At 45.2% G+C, this 27,436-nt stretch overlaps 1 protein-coding gene across 2 annotated transcripts; it reads left to right on the top strand.

Annotated features, from left to right (window-relative positions):
- The first annotated feature begins 76 nt into the window (after positions 1-76).
- Positions 77-20,905, top strand: LOC309359869 (protein bicaudal D homolog 2-like). 2 transcript variants are annotated; one of them, XM_081894151.1, is made up of 9 exons: positions 77-215; positions 4,598-4,817; positions 4,929-5,141; positions 7,052-7,204; positions 9,936-10,343; positions 13,216-13,983; positions 18,302-18,453; positions 19,244-19,448; positions 20,243-20,905. In XM_081894151.1, the coding sequence occupies exons 2-9, from the start codon at positions 4,605-4,607 to the stop codon at positions 20,246-20,248; spliced, it is 2,118 nt and encodes a 705-aa protein (XP_081750277.1). In that variant the 5' UTR covers positions 77-215; positions 4,598-4,604; the 3' UTR covers positions 20,249-20,905. The 2 variants fall into 2 exon arrangements, with proteins under 2 accessions (XP_081750277.1, XP_081750278.1); XM_081894152.1 differs by lacking the exon at positions 77-215 and adding an exon at positions 408-791.
- The last annotated feature ends 6,531 nt before the right edge of the window (positions 20,906-27,436 follow it).

Genomic DNA, 27,436 nt, shown 5'->3' with positions numbered 1-27,436 from the left:
TGCCTGACGCCGGCCGCGCGGAGCGGCGCTTGGGGACCCCGCGTGCGGAGGGAGGAGAGGGAGGCGTCCCGCCCTCTCGCCTGAGGCGGAAATCCCCCGCGTCGGCCTGCCGGGGGCCGGAGGAGTGATCTTCGCGCCCAGCCGCTCTGCCGCTCTGCCATTGGAGGACGCTGAGGCGGAGGCCACGCCCCCCCGCCCGCGAGGTGAGGGCGCAGGTGAGTTTGCGCGCCTTCCTCTGAGGGGCTGCGCGCGTCGAGCCCGGCCTCGGCCCGGCGGGAGCGGCGTCCTTTCGCCTCAGCCCGCCTTCACATCCGAAAGTGACAGCCCAGTGCCTTTTCATTAGCGCCTCTGGAACCCAAGGGCGTTATAGCACGGGGGTGGGGTGGGGGTTCGGGGGGTTTTGTGGGGAGGGGACGCGGCGTTATTCTCAAAACGGATTCGCGCCAACAATTTTCCTTACTCGAGCTTGCAAAGCAGCTTTCTCGGCACTCTTCTGGCTTGTTGCCAGTCACGCAGGAGGGTGGTGTTTCCCACCTTCTTTTGAGATGCGTGAAAAAGCGAAATAAGCAGTCATTTAGAAGACGGGAAGGGGGAAGTAAACCCTTCAGAAATCCACAGCAGGACAGTACTTTTTTCTTGCGACCAACCAAAATGTCGCAGAACAGTGAGGTTTTGAGATCTCGGAAACTGGCAAGGTGTCACGCAAAGCACCGGGTGGGGGAGAAAGTGTGGGGTTTTGTGGCTGGAGCACAGGGTCCGATTTGATTCTGTGGCTGGAAGCACAGCTAAAGGTGGGTACCGTGTTCCATTTCTTAATACAGAATGTGAAGCAACAATCTTCTGCGCTATGAAGATGTGAAGTCAAGTTACACATTCCTAGACTGCTTAATCTGGATTAGTTACTTTGGCCAATGCCCTAGCATGTGTTCAGGGGTAAAATGGGATTAATGGCAGGAGGTGGTCATTCTTCTGGAGTGCAAGGATGGTAGGTATGCATGTGTTGTTTCTCCAACACAGGATATTACAGCATTTTTCTGCAATTGTTCTTACTATTTGTGGGAGCATTCCTTTGATACTTGCGGTATCTTGATTGCCGCAGTTTTGACTCCTGGTGCTTACTGCCTTTTTAACTTTGGATTTCAGCTGTTTGACTGTGTCCTCCTTCTCACCTGCTCATACATTCAGCTCTAGCCTAGTTCTCTTTAAAATGGCCAATTTGCCTCGGGGCTATACCAACTGAACCTCCAGATGAAAGCTTGTGTGATGTAGTGCTCTTTCATACAGTCCATTCTCTTGTGAGCCCTCGCCTGTGATCTTAAATTGGTACAGCCCTGGCAAATTCATTTCACCTTGGTGGCAAGTAGGCCTCTGCACTTATTACAGTACTAACATTGCCCTGCACTCAGTCACTGACAGACTCATAAAGGTAGCGCTGTAGTCTGTAACTCTCATTGCATTGGTGTGGAGGGAAGTCAAGTGGTGGTTGATCAGCTTATGTGTCATCAAAGCAGAAGTCTCTCAAGCCTGTCTGAAGACTGTTGTGAAAGCAGAGTTTAGTTCTAGCTTTTTTAGCTATATCCTCCTTTCCTCTAGTACCCACCGTAGGAACTGTGGTAATCTTACTAGCCTTAAGGTGTCCTAAGGCTCTTTGTTTTCTTAGCAAAATGATCTGGAGAAGATACAACTTGCTTCAGAAAACAAAGTGGCAGTCTCAAATCTTTCTCTTTTGCAGTCTTCTCTGGGCAACCTTGCATTTCTATTCCTGTCTGCTTCATTTCCTGTGATTGCAAACTGCAGTATAGTGTTTGGTTCCGTGGGTACTCCTGGAGCTGGACGGGTGCAAATAAGGTGTTCTGGGTTGTAAAGGGAAGGCTGGCACCCTTCTCCACCTTTGCTATCTAGTACTTCTCCAGCTAGTAACATCTATTTTCTGGGGTGTTAGGGAAGGCAGAGGCACGCTCCATTGTCTCAAGATACGGTACTTTCTAGGCAAGTAACTATTTACAAGTCTGGTGGACCATTCATGAATGGAGTTGTTTTGTTACATCCTTTAAAATGCTTTTTAATGTTAAGGAGTGGATGACAACATTTTGTTATATTTTGTAATGGGGAGCAATGGAAATCAAGGCACATATCTTCTAGGTCAGCATATAGCTTGGTTTTGGATGTCTGGCCAATCAAAAAACATTTTTCGCCAAATGCCTGGTAGTAGAAGATACATTGATCGTGAAGAAATTTTCCTGAGTGGAGGCTCTTCTGTTGCACGCTGGGTGTGCTGATCCCTGCGATTTCCCTAAATGTAAACCTGACTGTGTAATTTGTGGTAATTGTCAAAGCATTAACACTTGGTGAACAGCAGATAATTAACTAATAACAAAAAGCAAGTTACAGCTGTTGTGAACTGTGGCATGAACTCTAATGTGATACTCTACCCTTTAGACAGTGATATTTTCTTCTGATTACTGCCTGTGTTATTTTTTTAGAGAAGCTTGCAGTTATAATGGTTAGCCAGTGTGAGAAGCTTTTTTCTGCTGCTGTTTGCCCCCTCCCTATTACAAGGAAGGCAAACTTCACTCCTGGCCTTCCTAAGCATGGCTGCATGCTTTCTCTGTATCCCCACCACTACCACCACCAAAAATGCTTATATTTTCCACATTCCTTATGGAAGCTTGCATATTCCTAAATGATACTTCCATGCACAGAGACGGTACTGGATGCTGCATAAAGAATGACAGTTGCCTTCACTGAGTTCTGAGTATCTGAAAGGCATCTCCCCAGTTTCCAGACATCCCTTGGTCTTTTCCTATAAGTCAGTTCTTCTCATAGGGTAGATGCTACTTCTATCTAAATTATAAAACATAAAAAAAATGTTGTCCCATATATCCCTAAAAAGCAACTCCTTCTATGTATCATGTTGTAGTCAGTACAGTCTGTCAGTAGCAGCCTCTCTTAGTATGCTTCAAGGAGCATGTTCCATAGGCAAGGTTTTGCATGGAGGTGTTTTCACTGGATGCTTTTTTGAGTTCCACTCATCCAGAGGGTCTGTCAAAGCCAAGGTCTCCTCTAGAAGCAATGCAATACATTTATATTCAGCCACATCTATTGTGAGCAGGGGAGCTCTCATTGAACGTAATTTGAGGTCGGGTTGAATTTGCCTCTCCCAGTGGTATTATTATCTTTCCATCTGATTCCCTCTTGGTTATTAATTATGCCATGCTGAAGTCCTTTGAGAAAGAAAGGGTGGGATACAATTTCTGGGCTGAGGTCTGTGATGTTTCTGACCAAATAGGCACCAATGTTTGGCACAGTAATGTTCCAGCTGCAACTGTTGCATGATGAATCATACATGTTAATGAATCATACATGTTAAAGTCAGGGGAAAGAAGGTGCATGAAAATAAGATTATGAAATTATACATGTTTAAATGTTTGTATGTTTTTGTTTTGTGCTCTGTTTGTTTTAATTATGTGTTTAAAAAAGAAATAAATCTCCCAGTAAATATTTTATAGGAGGGACACGGGTGGCGCTGTGGGTTAAACCACAGAGCCTAGGACTTGCCGATCAGAAGGTTGGCGGTTCGAATCCCCGTGACGGGGTGAGCTCCTGTTGCTCGGTCCCTGCTCTTGCCAACCTAGCAATTCGAAAGCACGTCAAAGTGCAAGTAGATAAATAGGTATACCACTCCAGCGGGAAGGTAAACAGCGTTTCCGTGCACTGCTCTGTTTCACCAGAAGCAGCTTAGTCATGCTGGCCACATGACCTGGAAGCTGTACAGGCCAATAAAGCGAGATGAGCGCTGCAAACCCAGAGGCGGTCATGACTGGACCTAATGGTCAGGGGTCCCTTTACCTTTACCTTAAATATTTTATGCCTTGGTGTCTGAGGCTAACATCTAAACTATTCTTTCTCAGATGCCTCCCAGAACAATAACTCTTTGCCTGACTTTGAATCATTAGCTCCATAAAAGTTCAAAATGTGTTGGGGTGCAGTAATCAGATTAGTGGAGGCTAGTACTCTGATTTTGTATTTTTGTTTATTTGCTGTTTGTGTTTTCTCAAGCTCCTGGTTAACCCCCAACTAATGAATATCTGAGCCATCTTTGGACTGTTTTGTCTATGGTGGGGGTTAGGTCAAGTCAGACTTGTAAATGTTACTGTATGAAGCCACAAATTAAACCTTACTTGTGCAGTTGACTTACCACATACATGTCTATTCACTTAATTGCCTATAACTGTTTTAGAGGTTTTACTACAACCAAGTGTTATATATTGTTAAATAAAAATGAGTAAAATATGTCTCTTTCTTTAAGTATAGGTCAGAGTGATCAATAGATTAGACTTGCCTGGAGATGTTACTCATCCGTGCTGAGAGGTGGCTTAAGAACACCCCAGATTTTAGTTGGAGCACCAGTGGCATATTTGAGTTGAATGAGCAGGGGAGATGAAATCTGGGTGTGCAAGGGATCTCCATAATGGGATTTAAAAGGGGATTGACTGGCAGCTCTGTCTATTGGATAGAGAAGCCTGATAGTTTTATCTTCTGTGCTTCCACCTATGCTTTCCTGCCTCCTAGCAAATATTTATCTGTCATTGGCCAGGGGCAGCATGCCAGCAGCCTCCATGGCCCAAGATCCAGAAAAGCTTCAAGCAGAGGTGGAGCGACTGGTGGCTGAGCTGCAGGAGGCAACCCGAGAAAAAGTCCAGGCTGCACAGTATGGGCTGGCTGTGCTGGAGGAAAATGGCGAGCTTAAGCAGCGCTGTGGTGAGCTGGAAGGCCAGTTGGAGGTGCTACGCATGGAGCTGGTCCACATGAAGGAGGTGAGTGAAAGTTTCCCGTGTTCTGCCTTGGGCAAGAATGCCCTTAGCATGTTTCCAGCTTGGGCAATGTGCTCTTAACCATAATCTCCTGCCTCCTTCTATCTTGCCTAGGCTTTAGCAGAGTCCCACAGCAGTCACAAACGGGCAGCAGCTGACGGCGAGAGCCGAGAAGAATGTCTGCTCAGAGAAACTGCTTCCAAAGAAGCCTGCCTGACCCAGACCATTGAGGAGCTTCAGAACAATGTAAAGCATCTGAGATCCCAGTTGGACAACAATGGGGTAGAAAATGAGCGTATTAGTGTGGCTCTGCGGGACTTGAGGAAGGTAATGTGATTGTGTTAAGAAACTGGGGTGGTCCATACGGGTTGTAGTTCAGAACTGTCTAGCACACAAGTCTGTACATATGTATTTACTAAAGTGTATTAGGTTAGTGCTAAATTGATAAAGGAATGAAATATTTGTAGTAAGCAGTTGGCTGCATTTTGCACAATTCTGTTTCCACTGTTTTATTGATTGATGTGCCACCTATATGCCATAATAGTTTCTAAGACAGGAAGGGGCAGATGAGGCCCTCAAGTTATATAAAGCACTGCAGCCCCAGTATCTGGCTACTGTAAGTCCTGTTTGTTGCCGTTCAGAAAATCTCACCAACCACTGCCCATGTGTATTCAAGATAATTTCTGCAGCCATCGAGACTGGAAGTTCTATTTTTTTGTTCTTTAAACTAATGAAAGCCAGCTACATAGAATACTGAACTAAATGCTTATGGGTTTAGAGTTTATAAAGCTAGAGTATTCCACCCATTCGGGTGAGCTTGATGAACCCCAGAGGTCATCCGAAATTTGAAGCTGGGGAGGTGCTTTGGGGAATCATCTCAGAAATCATGCTGTGCTTTAGAGGTCTTCTAAAGCACAACACAACTATGGTAACCTTCATAATGGGAGGAGGGCTGGCTGTGTCTCATTGCTTCCCAGGTTTTTGAGGTACCTCAAGCATGTTCTACTTCCATCTCCAAGTTTCAGGGGAGGTCTGCAGTGGTTGTTGGATTTTGCAGCTTGAAAGGTGTGTCTAATGCCTCAGAATGATAGTGTGGCAATGCCCCCAGACTTTGAGTTGGGAGGTAACTTGGAGGATCATTTCCATTGTTGTGCTATGTTTCTGAGCTGCTCCGAGTGCTCACACGGTGCAAAATCAGGAATAAGGTTTTGCCCTTCTGCAAATGGTCCTGCAAACCAGAATGCAAAATTGGTTAGCTGTGAAATGGGAAAAGTAGTAGTGATTTGTTCCTGGAGTATTAAGACGTCCATGAGAATGTGAGACGTTGCTCCCTGCATTTTGTTATTTCTACAGTGTACTCTGTGGGTGAAATTCACTGTCATGCCATAAAAATGTTCTGCTGTGGTTGACCACCAATAGCAGCTTGTACTTGCAGCTTGATGTAAGTGTTAGATATACTTTTAAGTGTGAAACCATGTGGACACTTCTCCCTCACTTTGATTTAATAATCAAGTCCTCAGGCATTACTGGGCCATGTTAAAAAGATGAAGGGGACCACAGTGACAATCATGCTAGCTCTGCCTCCCGTTGCCATGCTGGTTATCCTCCAAGTTGGAGGACAAAGCTTTGAAATGGGGGTTGGGTGGGGTCCCTGTGCTCAAGAATGTAAGAAGAATCCTGCTGGAGTAGGCCATCTAGACCAACTTTCTGTCCTCACAGTGGCTAACTTGATGACTATAGGCAACCCTCAAGCAGGACCCAAGCACAAGAGCACCCTCCTCTCCTTTGATTTCTAGAAACTGGTGTTCAGAAACTGGTGTCTCCCAAACTATGGAGGCAGAGTGCCACCATCATGGCTAGTAGCCTTATCCTCCATGAATTGGACCAGTCCTCTTTTAAAGCCATCCAGGGTGCTGGTCCTCACTGACTCCTTTGGAAGCAAGTTGCATGAGCTGTATGAACAAGTATTTTCTTCTGGTGGAGGCTCCTCATGCAGAGCTTTGACCCCCCAAAAAGCAGGGTTTTAAAGCTTGATGAGGAGCCTGCATGAATTAACATGGAATAAGAAAGCTTTAAAAAGTGTTTGTAGGTAGGATGAAGTTGCTTTGGGTATTGGATCTTGCCATTAACATATCCTATATCAAGTTCTTCCGTATCCAATCCTGCCTTGATGTAATACCATATGATGGGTGGTTTGTGGCATGTCTGACTTGGTTCCTATTTCCCCGTCTTCCCAGGAACGTCAGATCCTAGAATCCGAGAAGGCCCGGCTATGTGAGGAGATGAAACAGGTCAAGACACGGGAGCTGCGTCAGTTGCAGGACTGTGCTGAACTTGAAGAGGAGAACATCTCTCTGCAGAAGCAGGTCTCCATGCTCAAGGGCAGTCAGGTATTGGTATCTTCCACATACTATAGTGGGCCTGGCACTGACCACTTGAATGTGTGCCTTTCATACAGTGGTGTGGACCAGATGTCAACCACGTCATTGTATAGCATCTGCTTTATAGGAATACTGCTTCGGTTGTGTTCACCTGCTTTAATTTTGCAAATGTATGTTTGCTTTCACCTACAACCATGTCCCAATGGACCTTTGCTGGCTTGTGGATGGAAGTGGGGTGATACTAATACAGCTGCTGTAGAGACACTTCTAAGATGGCTGAACTCTGAGCCTTGATTAGTTGATTCTGAACCTCAGCAGTCTAGCAGCATTGCAGGAGCAATCTTACAGGACTTAAAACATGCAACCAACCATCATAAACAGTCTAAATATTTAAAGCTGTAGTTCAAAATGTTAAGGGTGGAATTCAGTGTCGTACTAATATGAACATTCTACCAGTGCAAGAATTCTGCTTGCCGAGTAGAATTCTCTCCTCTTCCCCATTTGCACTGTTCTAAAGGTTCTCCTGACCCTCCCAAGCTGATATGGGGGTGCAGGAGGAGACAGGGAAGCCACATTGTGCTACGCGGACTTGTGCCAGCTCCTGCTAGCGCAACTCCTTAGTTGAATCTAGCCCTGTTTTAAAGTGTTAGCCATTTAAAATCTTAAAACCTTTTCATTGTCTTGGAGAGTTTAAAAAAGAAAGTATTTGCCTGCTGCTAGAAAGACAGTAGTACAGTCATACCTTGGATCCTGAACGCCTTGCAAGTCGAATGTTTTGGCTCCCGAATGCCGCAGACCCAGAAGTGAGTGTTCCTTTTTGCAACCCGAACGTCCAACACAACTTCTGCGGCTTCTGGTTGGCTGCAGGAGCTTCCTGCCCTTTGGTTTTCGAACGTTTTGGAAGTTGAATGGACTTCCGGAACATATTCTGTTTGATTTCTGAGGTACCAATATTAGGAACGCGAAGCAAGCCTCTTATAGAATCATAGAGTTGGAAGGGACCCTGAGGATCATCTAGTCCAGTCCCCTGCAGTGCAAGAATATGCAGCTGTCCCTTACAGGGATTGAACCGGCAGCCTTGGCATTATCAGCATTATGCTCTAACCAACTGAGTTAAGGGTCATTCCATATCAAGTGATCCATTTTTTTTACCTCAATAGTTTAGGCATAGCAGGGGATGCCTCTTGGAAGGCCTCCGATGTTAAGGTGCTATTAATATTTGTTGAATTTATATTTGTGTTCTCATTTTTTATTTTTATGTTGTGATCCCCTCGTTATCTTCATATGAAGGGCAGTATACAAAATGAAATTTCCGTATTTTTTGCTCTATAAGATTCACTTTTTCCCTCCTAAAAAGTAAGGGGAAATGTGTGTGCCATCTTATGGAGCGAATGAAGAAGAAGAGTTTGGATTTGATATCCCGCCTTTCACTCCCTTTAAGGAGTTTCAAAGCGGCTAACATTCTCCTTTCCTTTCCTCCCCCACAACGAACACTCTGTGAGGTGAGTGGGGCTGAGAGACTTCAAGGAAGTGTGACTGGCCCAAGGTCACCCAGGTGGAGGAACGGAGACGCGAACCCGGTTCCCCAGATTACGAGACTACCGCTCTTAACCACTACACCACACTGGCAGCTATCCCAGAAGCCAGAACAGCAAGAGGGATTGCTGCTTTCACTGCACAGCATTCCCTCTTGCTGTTCTGGCTTCCAATATTCAGAATATTTTTTTTGTTTTTGTTTTTCTCCTCCAAAAACTAGGTGGTCTGTGGTCTGGTGCATCTTATAGAGCAAAAAATACGGTACATACACTGTGTGTGTGTGTGCGCGCGCGCGCGCGCGCGTGCCTTTGTACCTGGGATCTGTGCAATTAATTGGGTTTGGAGGAAGTATTTTTTATCAGATTGAACATATTTCTCCAAGGCTCTTAACTTCAAAGGGATCAGAGCTCTTAAAAGCTCTGGGGGGTGTAATTGCTATGCTCAAGTTTGCACCCACAATACTGATTTCTCTGAAGTGGTGTTAATAGTTGGGGACTGGAGCAGACCAGTTGTCTCCATCCTTCCATCTCTTAAGTTCCTTTCCCCTTGCTTTTTACTGATGCTTAATTGCTCGCATAGTCCAATTTCTGCATTCGAATACCTGTTGCTATGTCTCCTTCTGTGTTGAGTTAAACTAATTTTTTAGTTTCACAATTATGCAGACATACTGACTTTGCTGATGGCCTCGTTTCACTGAAAAGTACAGGACCACCACCTTTGCTACTAGGATATAGGATTTGCATTTTAAACTTATTTTGAGCTTGTTGCAGAATAATGTGCAAGATGAATAAAACAGAATTGTTTAATAGCTCTTAAATGCCTGTCCAGCTTATCTACGTCATGAATAGGCCACTAAAAGCTCACTCAGGTTTTCTTGTTTTGGTGTCTGGAACGGTGGTGATAGGAAGTTCCACAATACAGGTGCCTGTGCACAATTCCACATGTCTGTCTGACACTTACATAAGAGGACATGGAAGAAGGGCTTGCTGGTGGATCTTAAAGGATGGTGGGGATTGTTTTCCATCTGTTGCTGTAAAAAGAAAGTGTAAGCATGTGCCATATTCAGTCATGCCAAACTGGTCCGAGTGATGTTGAAGCTGAAAGATGTGGATGTCAGTAATTCAGATGAAATACTGGGGGAGGCAGGGCCTGATGATGAGCAGCAGCCAACCACCTAGTAGTGTGCCCTTTTTTCCTTCCTCAGGTGGAGTTTGAGAGCATCAAGCATGCCCTTAGCTGCCGAGAGGAAGAGCTGGTGCTTGCTGGGACTCAGCTGCTGGAGCTGGGTCGTCTCCGGGACCTGGCAGAACACCAACTTCAGGAGGCACTAGAGGCTCTGCAGGCAGAGCGTGAGCAGAAGCAGGAATTGCGGCGAGAGCTGGCCATCTGCACAGGAGGGCGCCATGACTCCCTAAGCAGCTTGCAAGCCAACCTAGAAGAGCTTAACCACAGCCGTGCAGAGGAACAGGATAGTGGCTTTGCCAATGCCAGCAGCATTGGGAGCATGGCTTCCACACCCCACAGCATCCGGCCTGCACCTGGTCTTGTGGCAGACCTCTTCAGTGAGCTTAACTTGGCAGAGATTCACAAACTGCAGCAACAGCTGCTCCAGGTAAGCAGGCTAAGCCCTGTGGATCAGGGAGAGGTTTGGTTTCAATATGAGATGACTAACAACGTGAATTGCATTCCTGTTGCACAGTGGAGCAAGATGTGCTATGTTTTAGGCCAATGCGAATGGTTTGCTATCCCCACCCCTCACCCTACCCCAGCTGGCTAACTTGGGGTTTGCAGCTCTGTTAGAGATTCAGTCCACTGCCATGTACTGTGTATCCAAATTCTGAAAAAGTCATTGCCCCTGTCTGTGTAGTTACTGTGTAATACTTCAAGGGAGGGAATCAAATTGTTGAATGCTCCATTGTAGAAAAACAAAGCTAGTATTGGCAAGAAGATTCTAGTTTAGTCTTTGCCCCTGGCAATTTATATTTGAATGTACAGAGACTTGCTTTTTACAGGAGGGCATCATTTAAACCAAATTCTTCTTCCTTGGACAGTCCATCTCTTACTTTGGCTAATAGGCAGTTGTCATTGATCTCCCACACAAGAGTCCTCTGGTGCATGTGGGGAACTTATCAGGAGGGATGTGCTTCAGTTCTCACTTTATGCTGGGCTTGGGGAACAAACAGCACTAGCTGTGCAAAGCCCAGTGTGCTGATGCAAGGCAAGACCCCTTGTTTTTCTCTTCCACTTCCCCTCCTGCCCAGAGCCCTCTTGTACCTGCAAAGAACGCAGAGCCTAGGGCTTGCCAATCAGAAGGTCAGCAGTTCGAATCCTCGCGATGGGGTGAGCTCCCGTTGCTTGGTCCCTGCTCCTGCCAGCCTAGCAGTTTGAAAGCACAAAGTGCAAGTACATAAATAGGTACCGCTCCAGCATGAAGGTAAACATTGTTTCCGTGCGCTGCTCTGGTTCACCAGAAGCGGCTTAAGTCATGCTGGCCACATCACCCAGAAGCTGTATGCTGGCTCCCTCAGCAAGTAAAGCAAGATGAGTTGTCTGCGACTGGACCTAATGGTCAGGGATCCCTTTACCTTTACTTATCCCTTGCTTTTATCCAGCCACACAATTGTCAGAGAACCTGGGGAGAGTGAGTGGTCTCTTGTTCCCAGCAGAATTATTCCCTCCCTGTACACAAGCTATGAAGAACTTAAAAACTTGTTGACAGTGGGAAGAGTTATCAAAGCTAGGAAATGGTAAAAGCAAGGTGGATGCTGAATAGAAGAATGGTACAAAGAAGTGTGGGATATAGCGATTAATGATAAATTAATGTGTGCTGTTAAAGTAAGAAGGGGAATATGGAAGAGAAATGACTTTGAGAAAATATGGAGAATATTTCTGGAGTTCATGTTGTTAAACCATCTCAAGAAGTCTTAAATTTTTGGAAATTTATCATTATGATAAATGATAGTCTCATGGTGGGGTGCACATTTCTATTTGCATTGTTTTTACCTTAAGGGGGAAAAAATAGAGAAAAATATTATTCCCTCCCCATTCACAGAGGATGCAGGAGTGGGATATCTTGGTGTTGACTATCTGGCAAGGGCAACTCCAGCTAGATTTGTAGACCCTTGATTTTTCCATCTGTAATCCTGAAGTGGTCCAGGGCAGCATTGGATGGCATCCCCTAGAACTGCTTGCCATTCCGTTTTGCCTCAGGCACAGAGGATGAAGGTATTGCAGCACAAATAGTGGCCACCATTGCAATTTGAACAATCAGGCTGTGATGTCAAAAAGTGGGTTCCTGTTCTTCAAAGCTTAAAATGTACTGTAATGGGACTATTTCCTCTTTCTGTAGGGCGGGGAGCATGGGTGTGGCAAAAGCTAAGAAAATGCTAGGCTGGGAAGTGATTTTCTAAGCAAGGTTTTAGAGATCAAAATTATGGCTTGATAGTATTGATCCACAGTGAACTCAAAGGAGCTATTCTGACTGCAAGTCGCTCGGATGCCAGAGGCATTGCTTTCGGGTTTCTACTCTGCCAGTAATCTTGTCTGTGGAGTCTGCTGTTTGTTTGTTTCTGTCTGTCTGTCTGTCTGTCTCCCCACTCCGGTTGAGCTGGAAGCTTCTCAGTCGCCTGTAGAGTGAGTGGCAGGAAGCCACTAAAGTTATTCTGAGCACATCCTGCCCAGCTAGCGTCATGCTCTGGCCTGACCCTGTTGCACTTTCCCTACCCCCTTCAGGCTGCTTGTCTGCAGATTATCTCTCCCTCCTGTCAAGCCAGTTGTCTTGGCAAAGGAGGTTTGAATGCTGTTCTACTCTTGCAAGGTATTGGAGACATTTGTCCACTTTGTCCACTTTTTGTCTAGAATGCAGCTCACTCTTTTTCCATCTTCCTTCTATTTTTAACAGATTATCCTGTATTAGAGATCACCCACAGTTTAGAGAGCCTCCTAAAGGTGAATGCTATGATAGCTGATTCTGGGTCACTTCCGGCTAGCCTCATTCTGGCCGCCCTTGGCCAAAGGAAATACCTGGCTGCGAATCAAAAGCCCGGAAGCTCAGCTTCTTTTTGTATGGCTCTTTAAAGCCCAGATGGAAACTTGAGACCTGGGAGTGGCAAGCTCTATAAAGAGAGAAGCCTGTCGCTTCTGTATTGATCCCTCCAAAAGGGTCACAGTTTTGGAATAGAACTGAGCAGCCTTAATCTCTGGGGTAAGGCTGCAAAACCAGCGCTGTCCTTGCTCACTCAGAGCACTTGCCTATTAAGAGTGTCCTTGCCAGCTACTCCCAGTTTAGTTCCTGTTTTCCATGCCAGGATGTAGCTCTGCAAAATACACTGCTCTTGAGTATGTCCCAACAACTTAGAGTTCTATTGGCCTCCTTGGATCTGGATTTATCTTATGGCTCAGTTTATCTCCATGCCTTGTGTTGGGAAACATAAACACCAAACTCTCTCCCCATCCCCTTTCTAATTTCCTGTTTGCATTATTAGACAGAAAATGAGAAGGCCTCGCTTGCCTCAGACCTGCAGGACCTTAAGAAACAGCTGAGCAGCACCCAGGAGGCTCTAGCCCAGCAACAGCTGTGCAACAACCATGAGGTGGAGCAGTTTCAGACCCTGGATGCTGGCCCTAGCAATGGCGGGGACCACCCATCACCCTGTAAGAGGGAGCGCTGCCATGAAGAGTTAGAAAAGGCCCAGCTGGCAGCCCGGCAGGAGAGGGAGGCAGCTGCTCAGTTAGAAACGGAGCTGCGGGTTGCCCGAAGGATGGCACGGGAGAGTCAGTCACGGCTGGCACAGGCCCAGGAAGAGCTCCTGGGTTTTTCTGAGGAGATGGCCGCTCTGTATCATCATGTCTGTGCCTGCCACAGCATCACCCCTCAGCGTGTTGTGTTGGACTATTACCGGGAAGGTCGTGGAGCCCGGAGCATGTGCAGAAGACGGTCCTCCCGAAAACTCCTACTCACAGAAATGGAGACAAGCAGCAGTGGGGACCAGTCCCCAGCCAGCAGCCCCAGTTCCCCCTGTGGGTTGGAGCCCCTCAATGTGGCCAACCTGACTGCCGTCTTGCGAGAACAACTAGGGCACCTGCAGGTGGCGCTCTCCCTGGTGCATCAGCAGGGCCTGATGGGGCACAGTGCCGAACTGGAACGTGACAAGGAGGCGCTGGTGGAGGAGGTGCTGAAGCTGAAGTCCCTGCTGAGTACTAAGCGGGAGCAGATCGCCACCCTGCGCACAGTACTCAAGGCCAACAAGCAGGTGGGTGCAGGAGTAGCCTGTCTGTGGTGCAAGTCAGCCCTGAGTGAATAGGATGGGGAGGGTGAGAAAGGTGTGGGTCTGCAGCTGGGTCTGGGAGCACCCTCAGCTAGTGCAATGAGCCCTTTTGGCGGGTTGCCCACTGCCAGTAGCACCTTTTTCATCTTGCTGCTGCTTCTCCTGCCAAACAGTGCAGGCAGAGGAAGAAGAATGGAGTTCTGCTAGGCTACTGGTGCCAAATGGGCTCATCAGTGAGAGTTATGGGAATTTTCTTACACACTGACTGCAAAACTGAATGTGTTAAGAAGTCACAAAACAGGTATGATCAGGCTGTGAGTATGTTGTGTCTAAAAGTAAATGAATCTTTGCCGAGGCAATATTTTGCCATCTTGCAAATTGCAGAATTATACAACATTTATTTTACACAGGTTTCTTCTGTCTATCATGGGAAGAGCAAGGGATTGTTCCAATTATTTTTATTGATTTTCCAAATTATTACAAATCATTACTGAATTAATTCAATATAATTTCCAAAACTGATTTCCTTCTCTTATTGCAAGATATGTCCATGATAGACCCCCATTGCTGTTAGTTCTCGATTTCTACTTGAAATCACCCCATAATTTCAATTATATTTTCCATCAGCTGCCCCTTTACAACCCTGCAAACAGCAAATATATTAAAAAAAACTTAGTGTGTATATTTGATTGCAGCATGTGTAGTATTTCAGTAAGTTCATATTTCCAGATTTCGGCATTTATTTTCCAGCTTGAATATTTTCACATCAAATCAAAGTTCTTTCCCTGGTTCACTGATTTATTGCAGTTCTCCTGTCTCCTCCATCTGTGCTCGCCTTACCCAAACTCACATTCCTTTCTACTGATAACAGTGTCAAGCTACAGCATAAATAAACTCACAAAAACTGTTTACAGAGAGACCATTCTAAGAGCAACCCAGCCATTGGATTCCATCACTGCAATGCCTTAAAAACATCTTTTCCATTGCATATGTCTTTCTCTTTAAATCATCCTCTTTGTGGCTTCCATCCTTCTATCATGTCGGGTTAACTGTGGATTGTTATTAGCTGCATTTCCTCCTCCCACAACAGAAATATTTTGATGGTGGCTTACAACGTGTTCTAAAACTAAGATTCTTTGGAGTGGAATTGTATTCCCAACCTCTCATTCAGTGCTCCCACATGATTTTGGCCCATATATAGGCCTGGATGTGATGTGGCATGGCCTGAGATCACAGGCCCTTGCATACCATTTGTTTTAATGTTTCATAAGCTGCTTTTTTGGAAAGCCACCAAGAAACAAATAATAACAACAATCAAAGAGCAGCAGACTGGGGAGGCAGGCTACAGGTCTGCCTAAATAATAAGGTGGTTTTCACTAGCCTTTCTTTGGAAAGCTGATGGGTATGGGGCTAAGTGGGCCTCCTGGGTTCCAGAGTTTGGGCACAACAGCTGAAAAAAAACCTTGACACATTTAACCACTAGCTGTACCTTAGATGGTGGGGAATGCAGAGCAGGGCACTTTGTCTAGGTACCCAGACAGCAGGCCCTGCCTTCCAATACCAGTGCCATGTTTAAACTGGGTGGACTGACAGCATCCAGTGCAGACCAATAAAATGCACTTGGAGGGGGTGGCGGCTTATAGCAACCCTGTTAATAGAATTTCCAATTGTCTGGGAGGGGTCTATCCACTCCACTTCCTTTGGCTGCAGTCCTGGGGCACTCCTGTCCTTGTCCTGTTCTGCTCCTCCTCCCTGGTCCTACCAGTACTGTTCTCTTCACAGCCCTGCGGCTTTCCTCACTGTTTGCAGCATGAGCCCTGTGCTTAGGCTGCTGATAGGTTTTCTCCAACTTTCCAGGCCTGGGAAAGAAGGCAGAAAGGGCTGCATCCCAAAAGAGTGGTGGTCTGGGCTTGCATTCAGTGTTAGAAACTCAGATATTTAAGCTAATCGCCAAATGGCACCTTAAACCTATGTTATGGTCACCACAACATAATGTCTAGGCACCTTTTTTTTAAAAAAATGAAGCTTGTTGATAATTTTGTTTCTATACCACTTTACATTTTAAAGAAAAAAATATTGGTGGTTTACAACACATTAAAACATCAAGTAAAACGAACAATCCAGATTAAAACAAATTCAAGCTTCAAGGAAAACACTTCAGATCTTACTCCAAGTGACATTTTTCTTTCCCCATATTTATTTACCTACGGTACTTGACTTATATAAACTACTCCATAGCAGAAGTACTAGGAAGCCAGTTTGGTGTAGTGGTTAGAGTGTTGGACGTGGGCCTACAAGATCAGGGTTCAAATCCCCACTCAGTCCTGAAGCTCACTGGGTGACCTTGGGCCAGTCACAGCCTCTTAACTTACCTCACAGGGTCATTGTAGAGATTAACTGAGGAGAGAAGTTAACCATGTACTCCTTGGAGAAAAAGGCAGGAGATAAATGCAATAAATAAACTCTTCCGCTTACCTTCTTTAAAAAAACTGGAGGGGCCAGCCAGATGGAGATGTCTTTTTTCCCCTTCATTTTTTTTATTGATTTTCACAAAATTAAAAACACACTAACAAATAAACATAAATCATAACCTTATTAAAACTAATCTTCTTAACATTGTTAAGTGACTCCCTCGTATCCCCCTAGTTGAATTTCAGTGCTTATCATTTTAACGGTTTTCCAAATCAAAGTTCTTATAATTTTAACTTAATCACTTAACATCACTCTTTCTTCCCAATTCAGCATTAAACATAATAATTCATCACATTACTTATTTAAGTCCCAAGCCTAACTGGTGATTGCAAGCTTTTTCCAATTAATTTAACTGAACGTATTTAACTAAATAATCATTAAATTTCATCCATTCTTCCTGGTACTCCTCCTCATTCTGATCGTGGACTCTTCTGGTCAGGTCGGCTAGCTCTGAAAAGTCCATCATCTTCATGCTGATGAAGATGAAGATGCCAGATGGAGATATCAGTTGCCAACCTGGCATCCAGAGATCTCCACATGGTTGCAGTTGAACGTGCACCTGTTGAAAAACGCACATGATGAATTTCTGACACAGCTTGCATGTGTAAGACTGGATATTGGGAATACTCCTTGCACATATACCAGGATTGAGCAGTCCTGGGATCTTTCAAGCACCCTAGGCTGTGTTGTGGAGGCTCCTTGCTGGAGCATCTTCTCTTGCTTTTTAAAAAAAGGGCTGAAGCAAGAATGGGGCCACCCATGAGTGTAATCCTAGGGACACATAAACTTGTTCATTCTCTGAAAAAGGTGTCCTGTTGATGTGTTCCCTGTTGCTGACCTGAAAGTGAAGTAGCTTCTTGAAGGTATTTCCTTATCAGCAGGCTGGTAGCCCCATGTGCCTGGCTCTTCCAAGATTGTTCTTGTGGGTGGAATGGTTCCAGCTGCCTCTTTGAGTCTCCTATGCAGAGCAGCATAGAAGGGTGTGTGCGCTATGTTTGTGTGCCAGTGCTTTAATGATACTTTCTGCATATGGTGAAGGGTGTTTCCATGTGGAGAAGCTATAGGTCAAAGAATTGGAAGGGACCTCAATGGTCATCTAGTTCAACCGCCTACAATGCAGGAATCTCAACTAAGCATCCGTGACAGATGGCCATCAAACCTCTGCTTTAAAACCTTCAAGGAAAGAGAGTCCACCACATCCCAAGAGAATCCCTTCTACTGTCAAACAGCTCTTACTGTCAAAAAGTTCTTCCTGGTGTTTAGTTGGAATCTCCTTTCTTGGTTCAAGTCCTACCCTCCAGAGCAGGAGAAAACAAGCAAGCTCCATCCTCCATGTAATATCCCTTGAGATATTGGAAGGTGGCTATCATATGTCTTCTTTTCCAGGCTAAACATACCCAGCTCCTTCAACCATTTCTCATAAGGCGTGGTTTCCAGACCCTTGTTCATCTTGGTCATCCCTCCTCTGCATACGTTACAGCTTGTCAATATCCTCCTTAAATTGTGAAGCCCAGAACTCCAGGCGTAGTCTAACCAAGGAAGAACAGAGTGGTAGTATTACTTCCATTGACCAGACACTAGACTTCTGTTGAAGCAGCATAGCATAGCATTTGCTTTTTTTGCTGCTGCATCACACTGTTGACTGAGGGTCAGCTTGTGGTCTACAAAGACCACTAAATCCTTTTCACAGCTACTACTGGCAAGCCAAGTGTCCCCCATCTTTTATTTGTTCATCTGGTTATTCCTGCCTAAATGCAGAACCTTACATTTGTCCCTATTGAAATTCATTTTGTTAGTGCATCATCTGACCCTTGGCATCCTTCCCTTTTAGACGGCAGAGGCTGCCCTCTCAAACCTTAAGGGCCAGTTTGAAGGCGAGAAGGTGCTGGTGTCGGAGACCATGGCCAAGCTGCGTCATGAGCTGAAAGCCTTGAAGGAGGATGCTGCTACTTTCTGCTCCCTACGTGCCATGTTTGCCAGCAGGTTAGGAGCGGGCATCCCAGGGAGCTGTGTCTATAGCAGAGAAGGGGCAGTGGGGCAGAGGTTGGAGGTAAGCCACCTCTTGAAGTGGGTGGGGGCTGGCATTGAGCCTTTGATCTACTGCTGCTCCTGTTTCATGTTGGAATTGTGCCACTATCCTCACACAAGTGCTGAAACTGAGGACTTGCCATGTAGATTGGGAGAATCAAGTAATTGTGATATTGACTGGTTGTGGACTAGGAAGGCTGGTTTCACACGATGCATAGAAAGAGATGGAAAGCTGCTTAGACCGCAGAAGTTGCACAAGAGAAGGAAGCTGCAGGGGGTGAGGTAATGCTCTTTGAGGGGGTGCTGAACTAAAACAAAACTCCAAGATGTGCAATGTTTGTCATATTCTGTGCCACCAAAGGGTGGAATATAGAGCCTATATATTGCACAACATAAAACAAAATTTCTTAGATTCCTCATAACTTGTTTTGACAGTTGGCCAAACTATTAATATTATTGAAGCCCTATTCCTATACTTTCTGAGATATTGCCAGGCGTTGCTCATGCATTTTCCAATATACTTTCACAACCATAAGGACTAGAAACCACCCTTAATTTAAAGGGAGCCAAGATTTCAGCAAGCAATGATTAGTGTCCAGTGGGATATTCCATTCTTTTTCTGGCATTTGATGGGTCCCTGAGTATATGCAAAGCACTGAGAGCTGGTGTAAGGCCTGCCCAGGATTCTGTGGTGTTTATCCTTTTTGACACTCGCCTTGAACTCACCACCTCCATCTGTCTCCAGGTGTGACCAGTATGTGAGTCAGCTAGATGAGATGCAGCGGCAGCTGGCAGCTGCTGAGGATGAGAAGAAGACACTGAGTTCCCTCTTGCGCATGGCCATACAGCAGAAGCTGGCACTCACACAAAGGTTGGAGTCCCTGGAGAGCCCGGCTGAGGTGCCACGGGGAAGTAGCAGGAGGGCGCTCAGGCCAGCCAAGGGTAGTGCGGTAAGAACAGCTGGAGCAGTGAGTTCTGCTATGGGTGGGTGGTGAAACAAAACCCCCTGAAGCCATTCACCTGCTTAGGATGTAATGCTGCCCAGCTGCCTTTGGGAGTGATCCACAGCTTCTTCAAATTTATCAGTTCAAATTTTGCATAGAACAGTGGCAGGGTATAGAAGGTGTAGCCTTGAGTGATGTATAACCAGTGTACTTGTTCAGCTTTAATAACACTTACTTATCCAAGCAATTATCTCTGGAGATGATAAACCAGGAGAGTCAGTGTGGTAATGTGGTTAGAATGTCAGACTAGGACCTGAGAGACCAGGGTTCAAATCCCCACTTGTCCATGAAGCTCACCACCAGTCACTGCCTCTCAGCAGACTGTTTTGGGGATTATATGAGGAGCTCCATAGAGAAAAAGGTGGGATATAAATGCAGTAAATGAAAATTAAATGATGACACACCTGAGAGCCAAGGCTCTATTGTCCACGGACCAATAGCAATCCCCTACCCCACCTTCCATGCAGCCTTATGACTGAGAGCTTAATGTGGCACCGAAGCCTTTGTGAACCCACTAGGTGGCCTTATGCCAGCCTCAGTGTCCTCCCTCCCACACCAGTCAGCAAAATTGGTCAATATGGTGGCACCTTAAACAGTTCAAGTGCTGTGTGAATGCTTAGCTGTAATGTGAGTATCTATGCCAGGGCCAGCACAGGAGAGCTATAGGAAAACAAGTGGTACTTTTTAATGTATCTTTCTAACTGCCTTTCTTCTCTCCCTGGTCCCCGTTCTCCTTTCAGAGATGAGACAGCCAGTATCCAGTGCAGGATTTCCAGGCACTTCTCATTCATTCAGTGTCTTCCATTGTGGTCACAGAACTCCATTTATTATTATTATCTTTTGCATAACATGGAGAAGCCTGGCACCTGCAAGCTGTAGCCCATCAAGAGGAACCCTGTGCCAGCAGCAGGCCTCCAGCCAGTGTTTGCTTCCTGCCCTCGTGCCTTAAGAGTTATGTGAAGATACACACACCTTTTCTCTGTTTGCCTCAGTGCTGACTTTCCTAAGCGCCTCTAACACTGTGCCTTTTTGTGAGACACTGATGTCTGCCTTAATGACCAGGGCTGCCTGCTTTGGGTCTGGCTGTGAAAAGATGGGTTCTTCCCTTCCCCTGAATTTCTTTGCGCTGCTGTACTCTCCCAGGCCCATCACTTCTCTACCTGTCTCCCCATGGGGTTTTGCACATAGTTAATGATTATATTGCTGACTGCATGGATTGTGGGGAGAAGGAAAACTAGCCCCATGCAGCCATGAGACATGTTGTGAGATGGACCCAGCAGTGTCTCCTGTTAACCTCACCATCCTGACGCCAGCAGTATAAGAGTATGAAACAGTTTTCTTTGTGGTCTGGAGCAAGATGAGCCCTGGTTGTTTGCCTCAAATAAATAATTGATTTCCCTGCATCCCTAGCCTTTTTTCTTTAATTCAGAGCATTAAATAATAGTTATTACAAAATATGATAAATAACATAAGATTATTACTAGAAAACCACTCTTTGATTTTAGACTATACCGCTTGAAATTCTACTGTAACAGTGTTCCCATTCATTTATGTACAGTAGCAAGAAAGGATAATCTAAGTTGGGGTTTTGTGGATCTTTCAGTGTTTGTCTTGGACTCCAACTTCAGTCAGCATGACTGGTGGTCAGGGAGGATGGGCTACAGGTTACAATCTCTGGCCCCAATGGAAGCCATGTTTTTAAATACATTGTCCATTTGCCTTCTAAATTCCATAAGCTTTGGGCAATATTCAGCTATGTTTTGCTCAGAGGAGACCCATTTAAATTAACGAACATGACTAAGTTAAGTCTTTTTCATTTTAATGGATCAAGCTTGAATAAAACATGAATGCCACCCACTCCCGCTTAGTGATCTTCATATCTACATATGATGCGGGTGGCGCTGTGGTCTAAACCACTGAGCCTCTTGGGCTTGCTGATTGGAAGGTTGGCTGTTTGCATCCCCACGATGGGGTGAGCTCCCGTTGCTCTGTCCCAGCTCTTGCCAACCTAGCAGTTCAAAAGCATGCCAGTGCAAGTAGATAAATAGGTATCACTGCGGCGGGAAGGTAAATTGTGTCTCTGTGTGCTCTGACACTCGTCATGGACCTCCATGCACCAGTAGCAGTTTAGCTACATGACCCGGAAAACTGTCTGTGGACAAACACCGGCTCCATCGACCTGAAAGCGAGATGAGTGCTGCAACCCCATAGTCACCTTTGACTGGACTTCACCATCCAGGGATCCTTTACCTTTACCTTTTACCTATATCCACATATCCTTACAGCTTCTCTAACCATTCTGCTATCCTTGGTACACTTTTCTGTTTAGTAAATAACATCCTAGTTTTGGTGGTTGCATAATACTTTCCTTCCACTTTTGTCTTTTTACCAAATTCACATCTAAAGGATGGCAAACATTGCTAGACCTATTGGGGCAGATCCTTTCCTTAATTCCTTTATCCAAGCTTTTGTTGCCACCATGCTACAAAGTAATGCAACTTCTTTTTCTATGGTCCTTCTCGCTCAGGATATTTTTAAGAATCTTATTGTGAAGGCATCATGGCTGGGTGGAGATGGCTTTCTGTGTGCAGGGAAAACTGTGTCCATGACTTCAGCCAAGAAGACTGTAGCCCATCTGGCTTGCTTGCACAGCTTTCAAAAACTACTTTGTGCTTCAAGCAGATTGTGCCAGGCACGGAGTGGGGGGGGGGCCTCTGTGCATTTAAACAAAAAGCAAATGGACCACAGCTTGAAGACAAGGAAGCAGTGTCAAGAGGTCAGATATCAACAAAAAGAACTCTCTGAAACTCGCCTACAGGTGGTACCTAACACCAAGGAAACTAGCGCTAATACGCCCAGGATCCTACACAGGCACATACCTCCACATGTGGTGGGAGTGCCCCAAAATCCAACTATTCTGGACAACAGCCACACGAGAAATATGTAAAATAACTAAGCAAGTATTAAACATCACCCCAGAATTGGACCTACTAAACATCTTCCAAGACAACAATGCCCATTTACACCACAAAGAACTCATAACCCACCTGCTCTCAGCAGCCAGAAACACCATAACCAGACACTGGAGAGACCTGTCAGGAGTAAGCATGGACCAATGGTACCAAATAGTATGGGAAACAGCCCTACTAGAAAAAAATAACCAATAAACTGAAACTGACATGGGGACAAACAGAAGAAGATGCCTTTACCCCGTTATGGCTCCCCTTTATCACTTACACAGCCCAACAAGACAATGACAATAATCCACCAACAGCATACAGTGGTACCTCGCAAGACGAATGCCTCGTAAGATGAAAAACTCGCAAGACGAAAGAGTTTTTCGTTTTTCGAGTTGCTTCGCAAGATGAATTTCCCTATGGGCTTGCTTCGCAAGACGAAAAGGTCTTGCAAGTTTGTTTCCTTTTTCTTAAAACCGTTAATACCCAGGGAATCCGTGCTTCGCAAGACGAAAAAACTCGCAGAACGAATTAATTTCGTCTTGCGAGGCACCACTGTACAAATCAATATGGCTAACCTGATCCAAAACACCCACCAACCCCACTCACACACGAAAACAAAGATCACCACAGCCTATCACAAACAAACAACCACACCCTAGGCCAACCCCAACCTCTCTCACCACCAAAGGAACACAAGTGAACAGCACAAGCAACGCTGACACCAAACCCTACATACATTAAGCATAATAGAAGCATCGCCACCCACCACCCACCCATCTTCCCCCCTCCACCCCTTTTTTTCCTCCCCCTAATGTCTCAACAAATGAAAAGGATTTGTAAAAATGTTACATGGAAAAAAATACGAGAGACATTACACATACTTCTGTAAAACAAAAAACTCTTTAATAATAATAAGATCTGTAGATGGTTGATGCCCCCTTCTGGCAAAAATGGAAAATAGGCATATAGTGATCTTAGTAACAGATAAAAGCTTGGAGGCTTGGCTAAACCCTGCCTCTTGCTCAGGTACTTGGAGCAAAGCTGGGTTTGTTGCTGTGCTTTGTGTCAAATTGGTCTCAGCCCTTCATCCTCTGGGCTAAGGCTGTGGGAGTGTTCTACAAAAAGGGAGGAAGAGAAGCTGAGTCATTAGAAATGTTACTGTGCAGAAGAAGCATTCTTCCTTTGTACACTGGAGTGAGACACCTAGTGTGTGCAACAGATCATACTTCTGTTAAGTTTCCAGCATGGAGAGATTCACCGTAGTAGTGCTCCCTCATCAGTACCCAATTTGCCAAAAATCTATCCCAAGATATACATATACATAAATATATATACACACCAATAGAACAATCCCAAGACAGCTGATCATAATATAAAGTTCAGTATATACTTGCCCTCAATCAGTCAAATCTGCTACTGTGGCCAATGCTGTCATTCAAAAGGTCAGGTAGAAAACAAATACTTTCCCCTGGTGCTGAATGCTAGCTAATGTCACTTCTAGCATTTGTTTTTCTTGCTGCTGCATTACACTGTTGCCTCAAGCTTATACCTTTCAGGTTGACTCCCCTCAAATGTCTACTTTTTCAGTTAACTTTTCCACTACAGTGGTACCTCAGGTTACATACGCTTCAGGTTACAGACTCCGCTAACCCAGAAATAGTGCTTCAGGTTAAGAACTTTGCTTCAGGATGAGAACAGAAATCAGGCTCCAGCGGCGCAGCGGCAGCAGGAGGCCCCATTAGCTAGAGTGGGGCTTCAGGTTAAGAACAGTTTCAGGTTAAGTACGGACCTCTGGAACGAATTAAGTACTTAACCCGAGGTACCACTGTACAGCCAAACTCCACCAACCTTTGAAAGAAAAGTGTTTACAATATTCTAGATTTGTGCACAAAAGAACAGTCAAAAATAAAACGTGTGCTGCTCCACTCCAGCCAATGATTGTTTATGTGCAAGGCTGCTACTTCCTTTCCTCAGCTTTTTCTTTCCTGACTCCTGTATGTATATTTGATATGGCTGTTTTATGCAAGAGTTTCTGCAGAAAGAGCTATTTAAAAACTAAAATATTATGGACATGCCTTCAACAGCAACCAGTGGAAAATGGCAGGCTGCATTCTTTCCTCTGGGTTAATGGAAACAGAAGTAGGGGGCACAGTGAGAGATGGTGCTTAGTGACATTTTACTACTGTACATGTGGAAAAGAAGTGCCAACAATGTGCTTCAGTACACCCACAGTCAGGTAACATACATTTTTATTTTTGATACTCCCTTACTGGATGAACTGTTGATTGGGAAAATCTAAATTTAATGGGGGGGGGGAGTGTGGTCTGCCACTTGGATGAAGAGGATGTCACGCGCACACACAAATTGGAAGTGGGGAGTGAGTTTAATTGTGTGACTTGCATCTGCTGGTTTTTTTAATTTATTGATACTCGGAGATATACAATAATACATACCCATTACAAAGTTATCTCTTTTATAATATACTGGCATAAAACAGCTACCTAGTCTAAAAAAGAACAAAGGCAGAAAGGGGAAAAGACGAGGAGGAAAAACCTAAAGAAAGAGAAAGCTGGTATTACAATTAAATCCCATCAGCAGAACAGGAACCATCTGACAGTGCCCAAACTCTGCCATGTGTACTTAATAGCATGTGTACTTCATTGCTGTCATTGGTATAAAGTTGTAGGCAGATAAAATGACTTCCTGCAATGGATATGACAATTCTATTATTCTATATAAATAGAGGGTCATCTAATCCAACTCCCTGCGATTCAGGAAGCTCAGCTACAAATCTACCTGTTACCTCATCCAGACCATTTTACCAGCTTCTCTGCAAGAATATCATGGGGGACTTTGTCAAAAGCCTTACTGAAATCAATATCCACAGCATTCCCGATTCATCAAGCTTGTAACTTCCCAAAAAAAGAAACGAGATTTGTCTGGCATGACTTGCTTTGAAAAACCCATCACAGCCTCCATTTCTAAGTGCTCCCAGACTGCTTAATTATCTGTTCTAGGATTCTGTTGCATTCCTTCTAGCCTTTTTCTATGTCTGATCTATCAGCTGCCAACTTTTGTTTCTCCCAATACTGGGATTGCTGCTTTCTCTCTAGCCCTGGAACACATGGATTTTTTTTTGTTTAAAATGATGCATTATTATTAAGTGTATAGTTCCAGAATGTGGGGGGAAGTCCTTACCTGTAGGCTTTTCCTGGTTGATGTCTATGCATATTGCATGGATGTCAGAGATAGAGCCGGTGGCCTTTAGCCCGGTTCTAGGTGGGACTTCCCTTCATGCAACAGATGTGTGAAGGGGGCTATTGCATACAATATACCATAAAAGCACACGCAAAGCACATCCTTTCCCTCAAATAATTCTGGGCGCTGTAGTTTGTTAAGGGTTGCTAAGAACTGTGAACTGTGAGGGAATAAACCACAGTGCCAAGAATTCCTGAAATGTGCTTTAAAAGTACAGTGGTACCTCGCAAGACGAATGCCTCGTAAGACAAAAAACTCGCAAGATGAAAGAGTTTTTCGTTTTTTGAGTTGCTTCGCAAGACGAATTTCCCTATGGGCTTGCTTCGCAAGACGTCTTGCAAGTTTGTTTCCTTTTTCTTAAAACTGCTAATACCCAGGGTGCATTGCTTGAAGAGGTGCAGTTGCGACTTGACCTCGAGGAGCAACTCATAGCACGCGGTGTGGTAGCCTTTTTTGAGGTTTTTGAAGACTTTGGTGATTTTTGAAGCTTTTCCAAAACTTCTTTTGCAGCCATTTAGTAAGTTAAACTTTTAAAACTTTTTGGGTTTTTTTTGGATTTTGGGTTGTGTTTTCTAGGAGGTTCGGTGCTTTTGAATTTTTTGGATGTGAAGCACTGATTTTTTTGGGGGGGGGGGTTGCGAAGGTAGGAGCTGTGCTGCCATGGGGCCCAAGAAGACTGCTGCTGCAGAGGCCGGTGAGAGGAAGAAGGAGAAGAACTGAGGGACATTTGCCAGAAGTGGAAAGATGTGCAAGCTTTTGCACAGCGGCACCACCCTGACAAGGACCTGACACGTGACCTTGCGAACACTTTTGATACGAGGGTCATGTCATCTTTCAGGGAGGTGCTGAAAAGGCGGATGAAGCAGCAGACCATGGACAGAGTGGAAGAGGAACCTTCTTTGAGTTGTCCCCCAGTGTCTTAGAAAATGTATGTACAGTACTGTACACTTTGGTGATTTTTAAACCTTTTTTGACCATAAAGGTAAAGGTAAAGGTACCCCTGCCCGTACGGGCCAGTCTTGCCAGACTCTGGGGTTGTGCGCCCATCTCACTCAAGAGGCCAGGGGCCAGCGCTGTCCGGAGACACTTCCGGGTCACGTGGCCAGCATGACAAGCTGCATCTGGCGAGCCAGAGCTGCACACGGAAACGCCGTTTACCTTCCCGCTGGTAAGCGGTCCCTATTTATCTACTTGCACCCGGAGGTGCTTTCGAACTGCTAGGTTGGCAGGCGCTGGGACCGAAAGACGGGAGCGCACCCCGCTGCGGGGATTCGAACCGCCGACCTTTCGATCGGCAAGTCCTAGACGCTGAGGCTTTTACCCACAGCGCCACCCGCGTCCCAATCTTTTTTTGACCATAGGAACACATTAATTGATTTTCAATGCATTCCTATGGGAATCCGTGCTTCGCAAGATGAAAAATTCGCAAGATAAAAAACTCGCAGAACGAATTAATTTCGTCTTGCGAGGCACCACTGTATAGTGCATGGTAGGCAAACTAAAGCCTGGGGGGCTGCATCCGGCCCAATCGCCTTCTCAATCCACCCCACGTATCAGCGTGTTTTTACATGAGTAGAATGTGTGCTTTTATTTAAAATGCATCTCTGGGTTATTTGTGGGGCACAGGAATTCGTTCATTCATTTATTTTTCAAAATATACTTATTTGTCAGTCCCCCTCTTCTCTTGAAGCAGCCCCGGACACGCGGAGACAAGGC

Source organism: Podarcis melisellensis (genome assembly GCF_964234715.1).
Source record: "Podarcis melisellensis genome assembly, chromosome: 17".
In the NCBI taxonomy this organism is placed as follows: domain Eukaryota; kingdom Metazoa; phylum Chordata; class Lepidosauria; order Squamata; family Lacertidae; genus Podarcis; species Podarcis melisellensis.
The sequence above is the reverse complement of the archived record's forward strand: the minus strand, read 5'-3'. Positions and strand labels throughout refer to the sequence as shown.

What these genes read in the sequence shown, in the direction of transcription:
- LOC309359869 (XM_081894151.1), top strand. Translation starts at nt 4,605, where the DNA reads ATGCCAGCAGCCTCCATGGCCCAAGATCCAGAAAAGCTTCAAGCAGAG. An exon ending in AGCTGGTCCACATGAAGGAG is followed by an intron (nt 4,818 to 4,928) that starts GTGAGTGAAAGT and finishes TATCTTGCCTAG; the next exon opens with GCTTTAGCAGAGTCCCACAG. An exon ending in CCATGCTCAAGGGCAGTCAG is followed by an intron (nt 7,205 to 9,935) that starts GTATTGGTATCT and finishes TTCCTTCCTCAG; the next exon opens with GTGGAGTTTGAGAGCATCAA.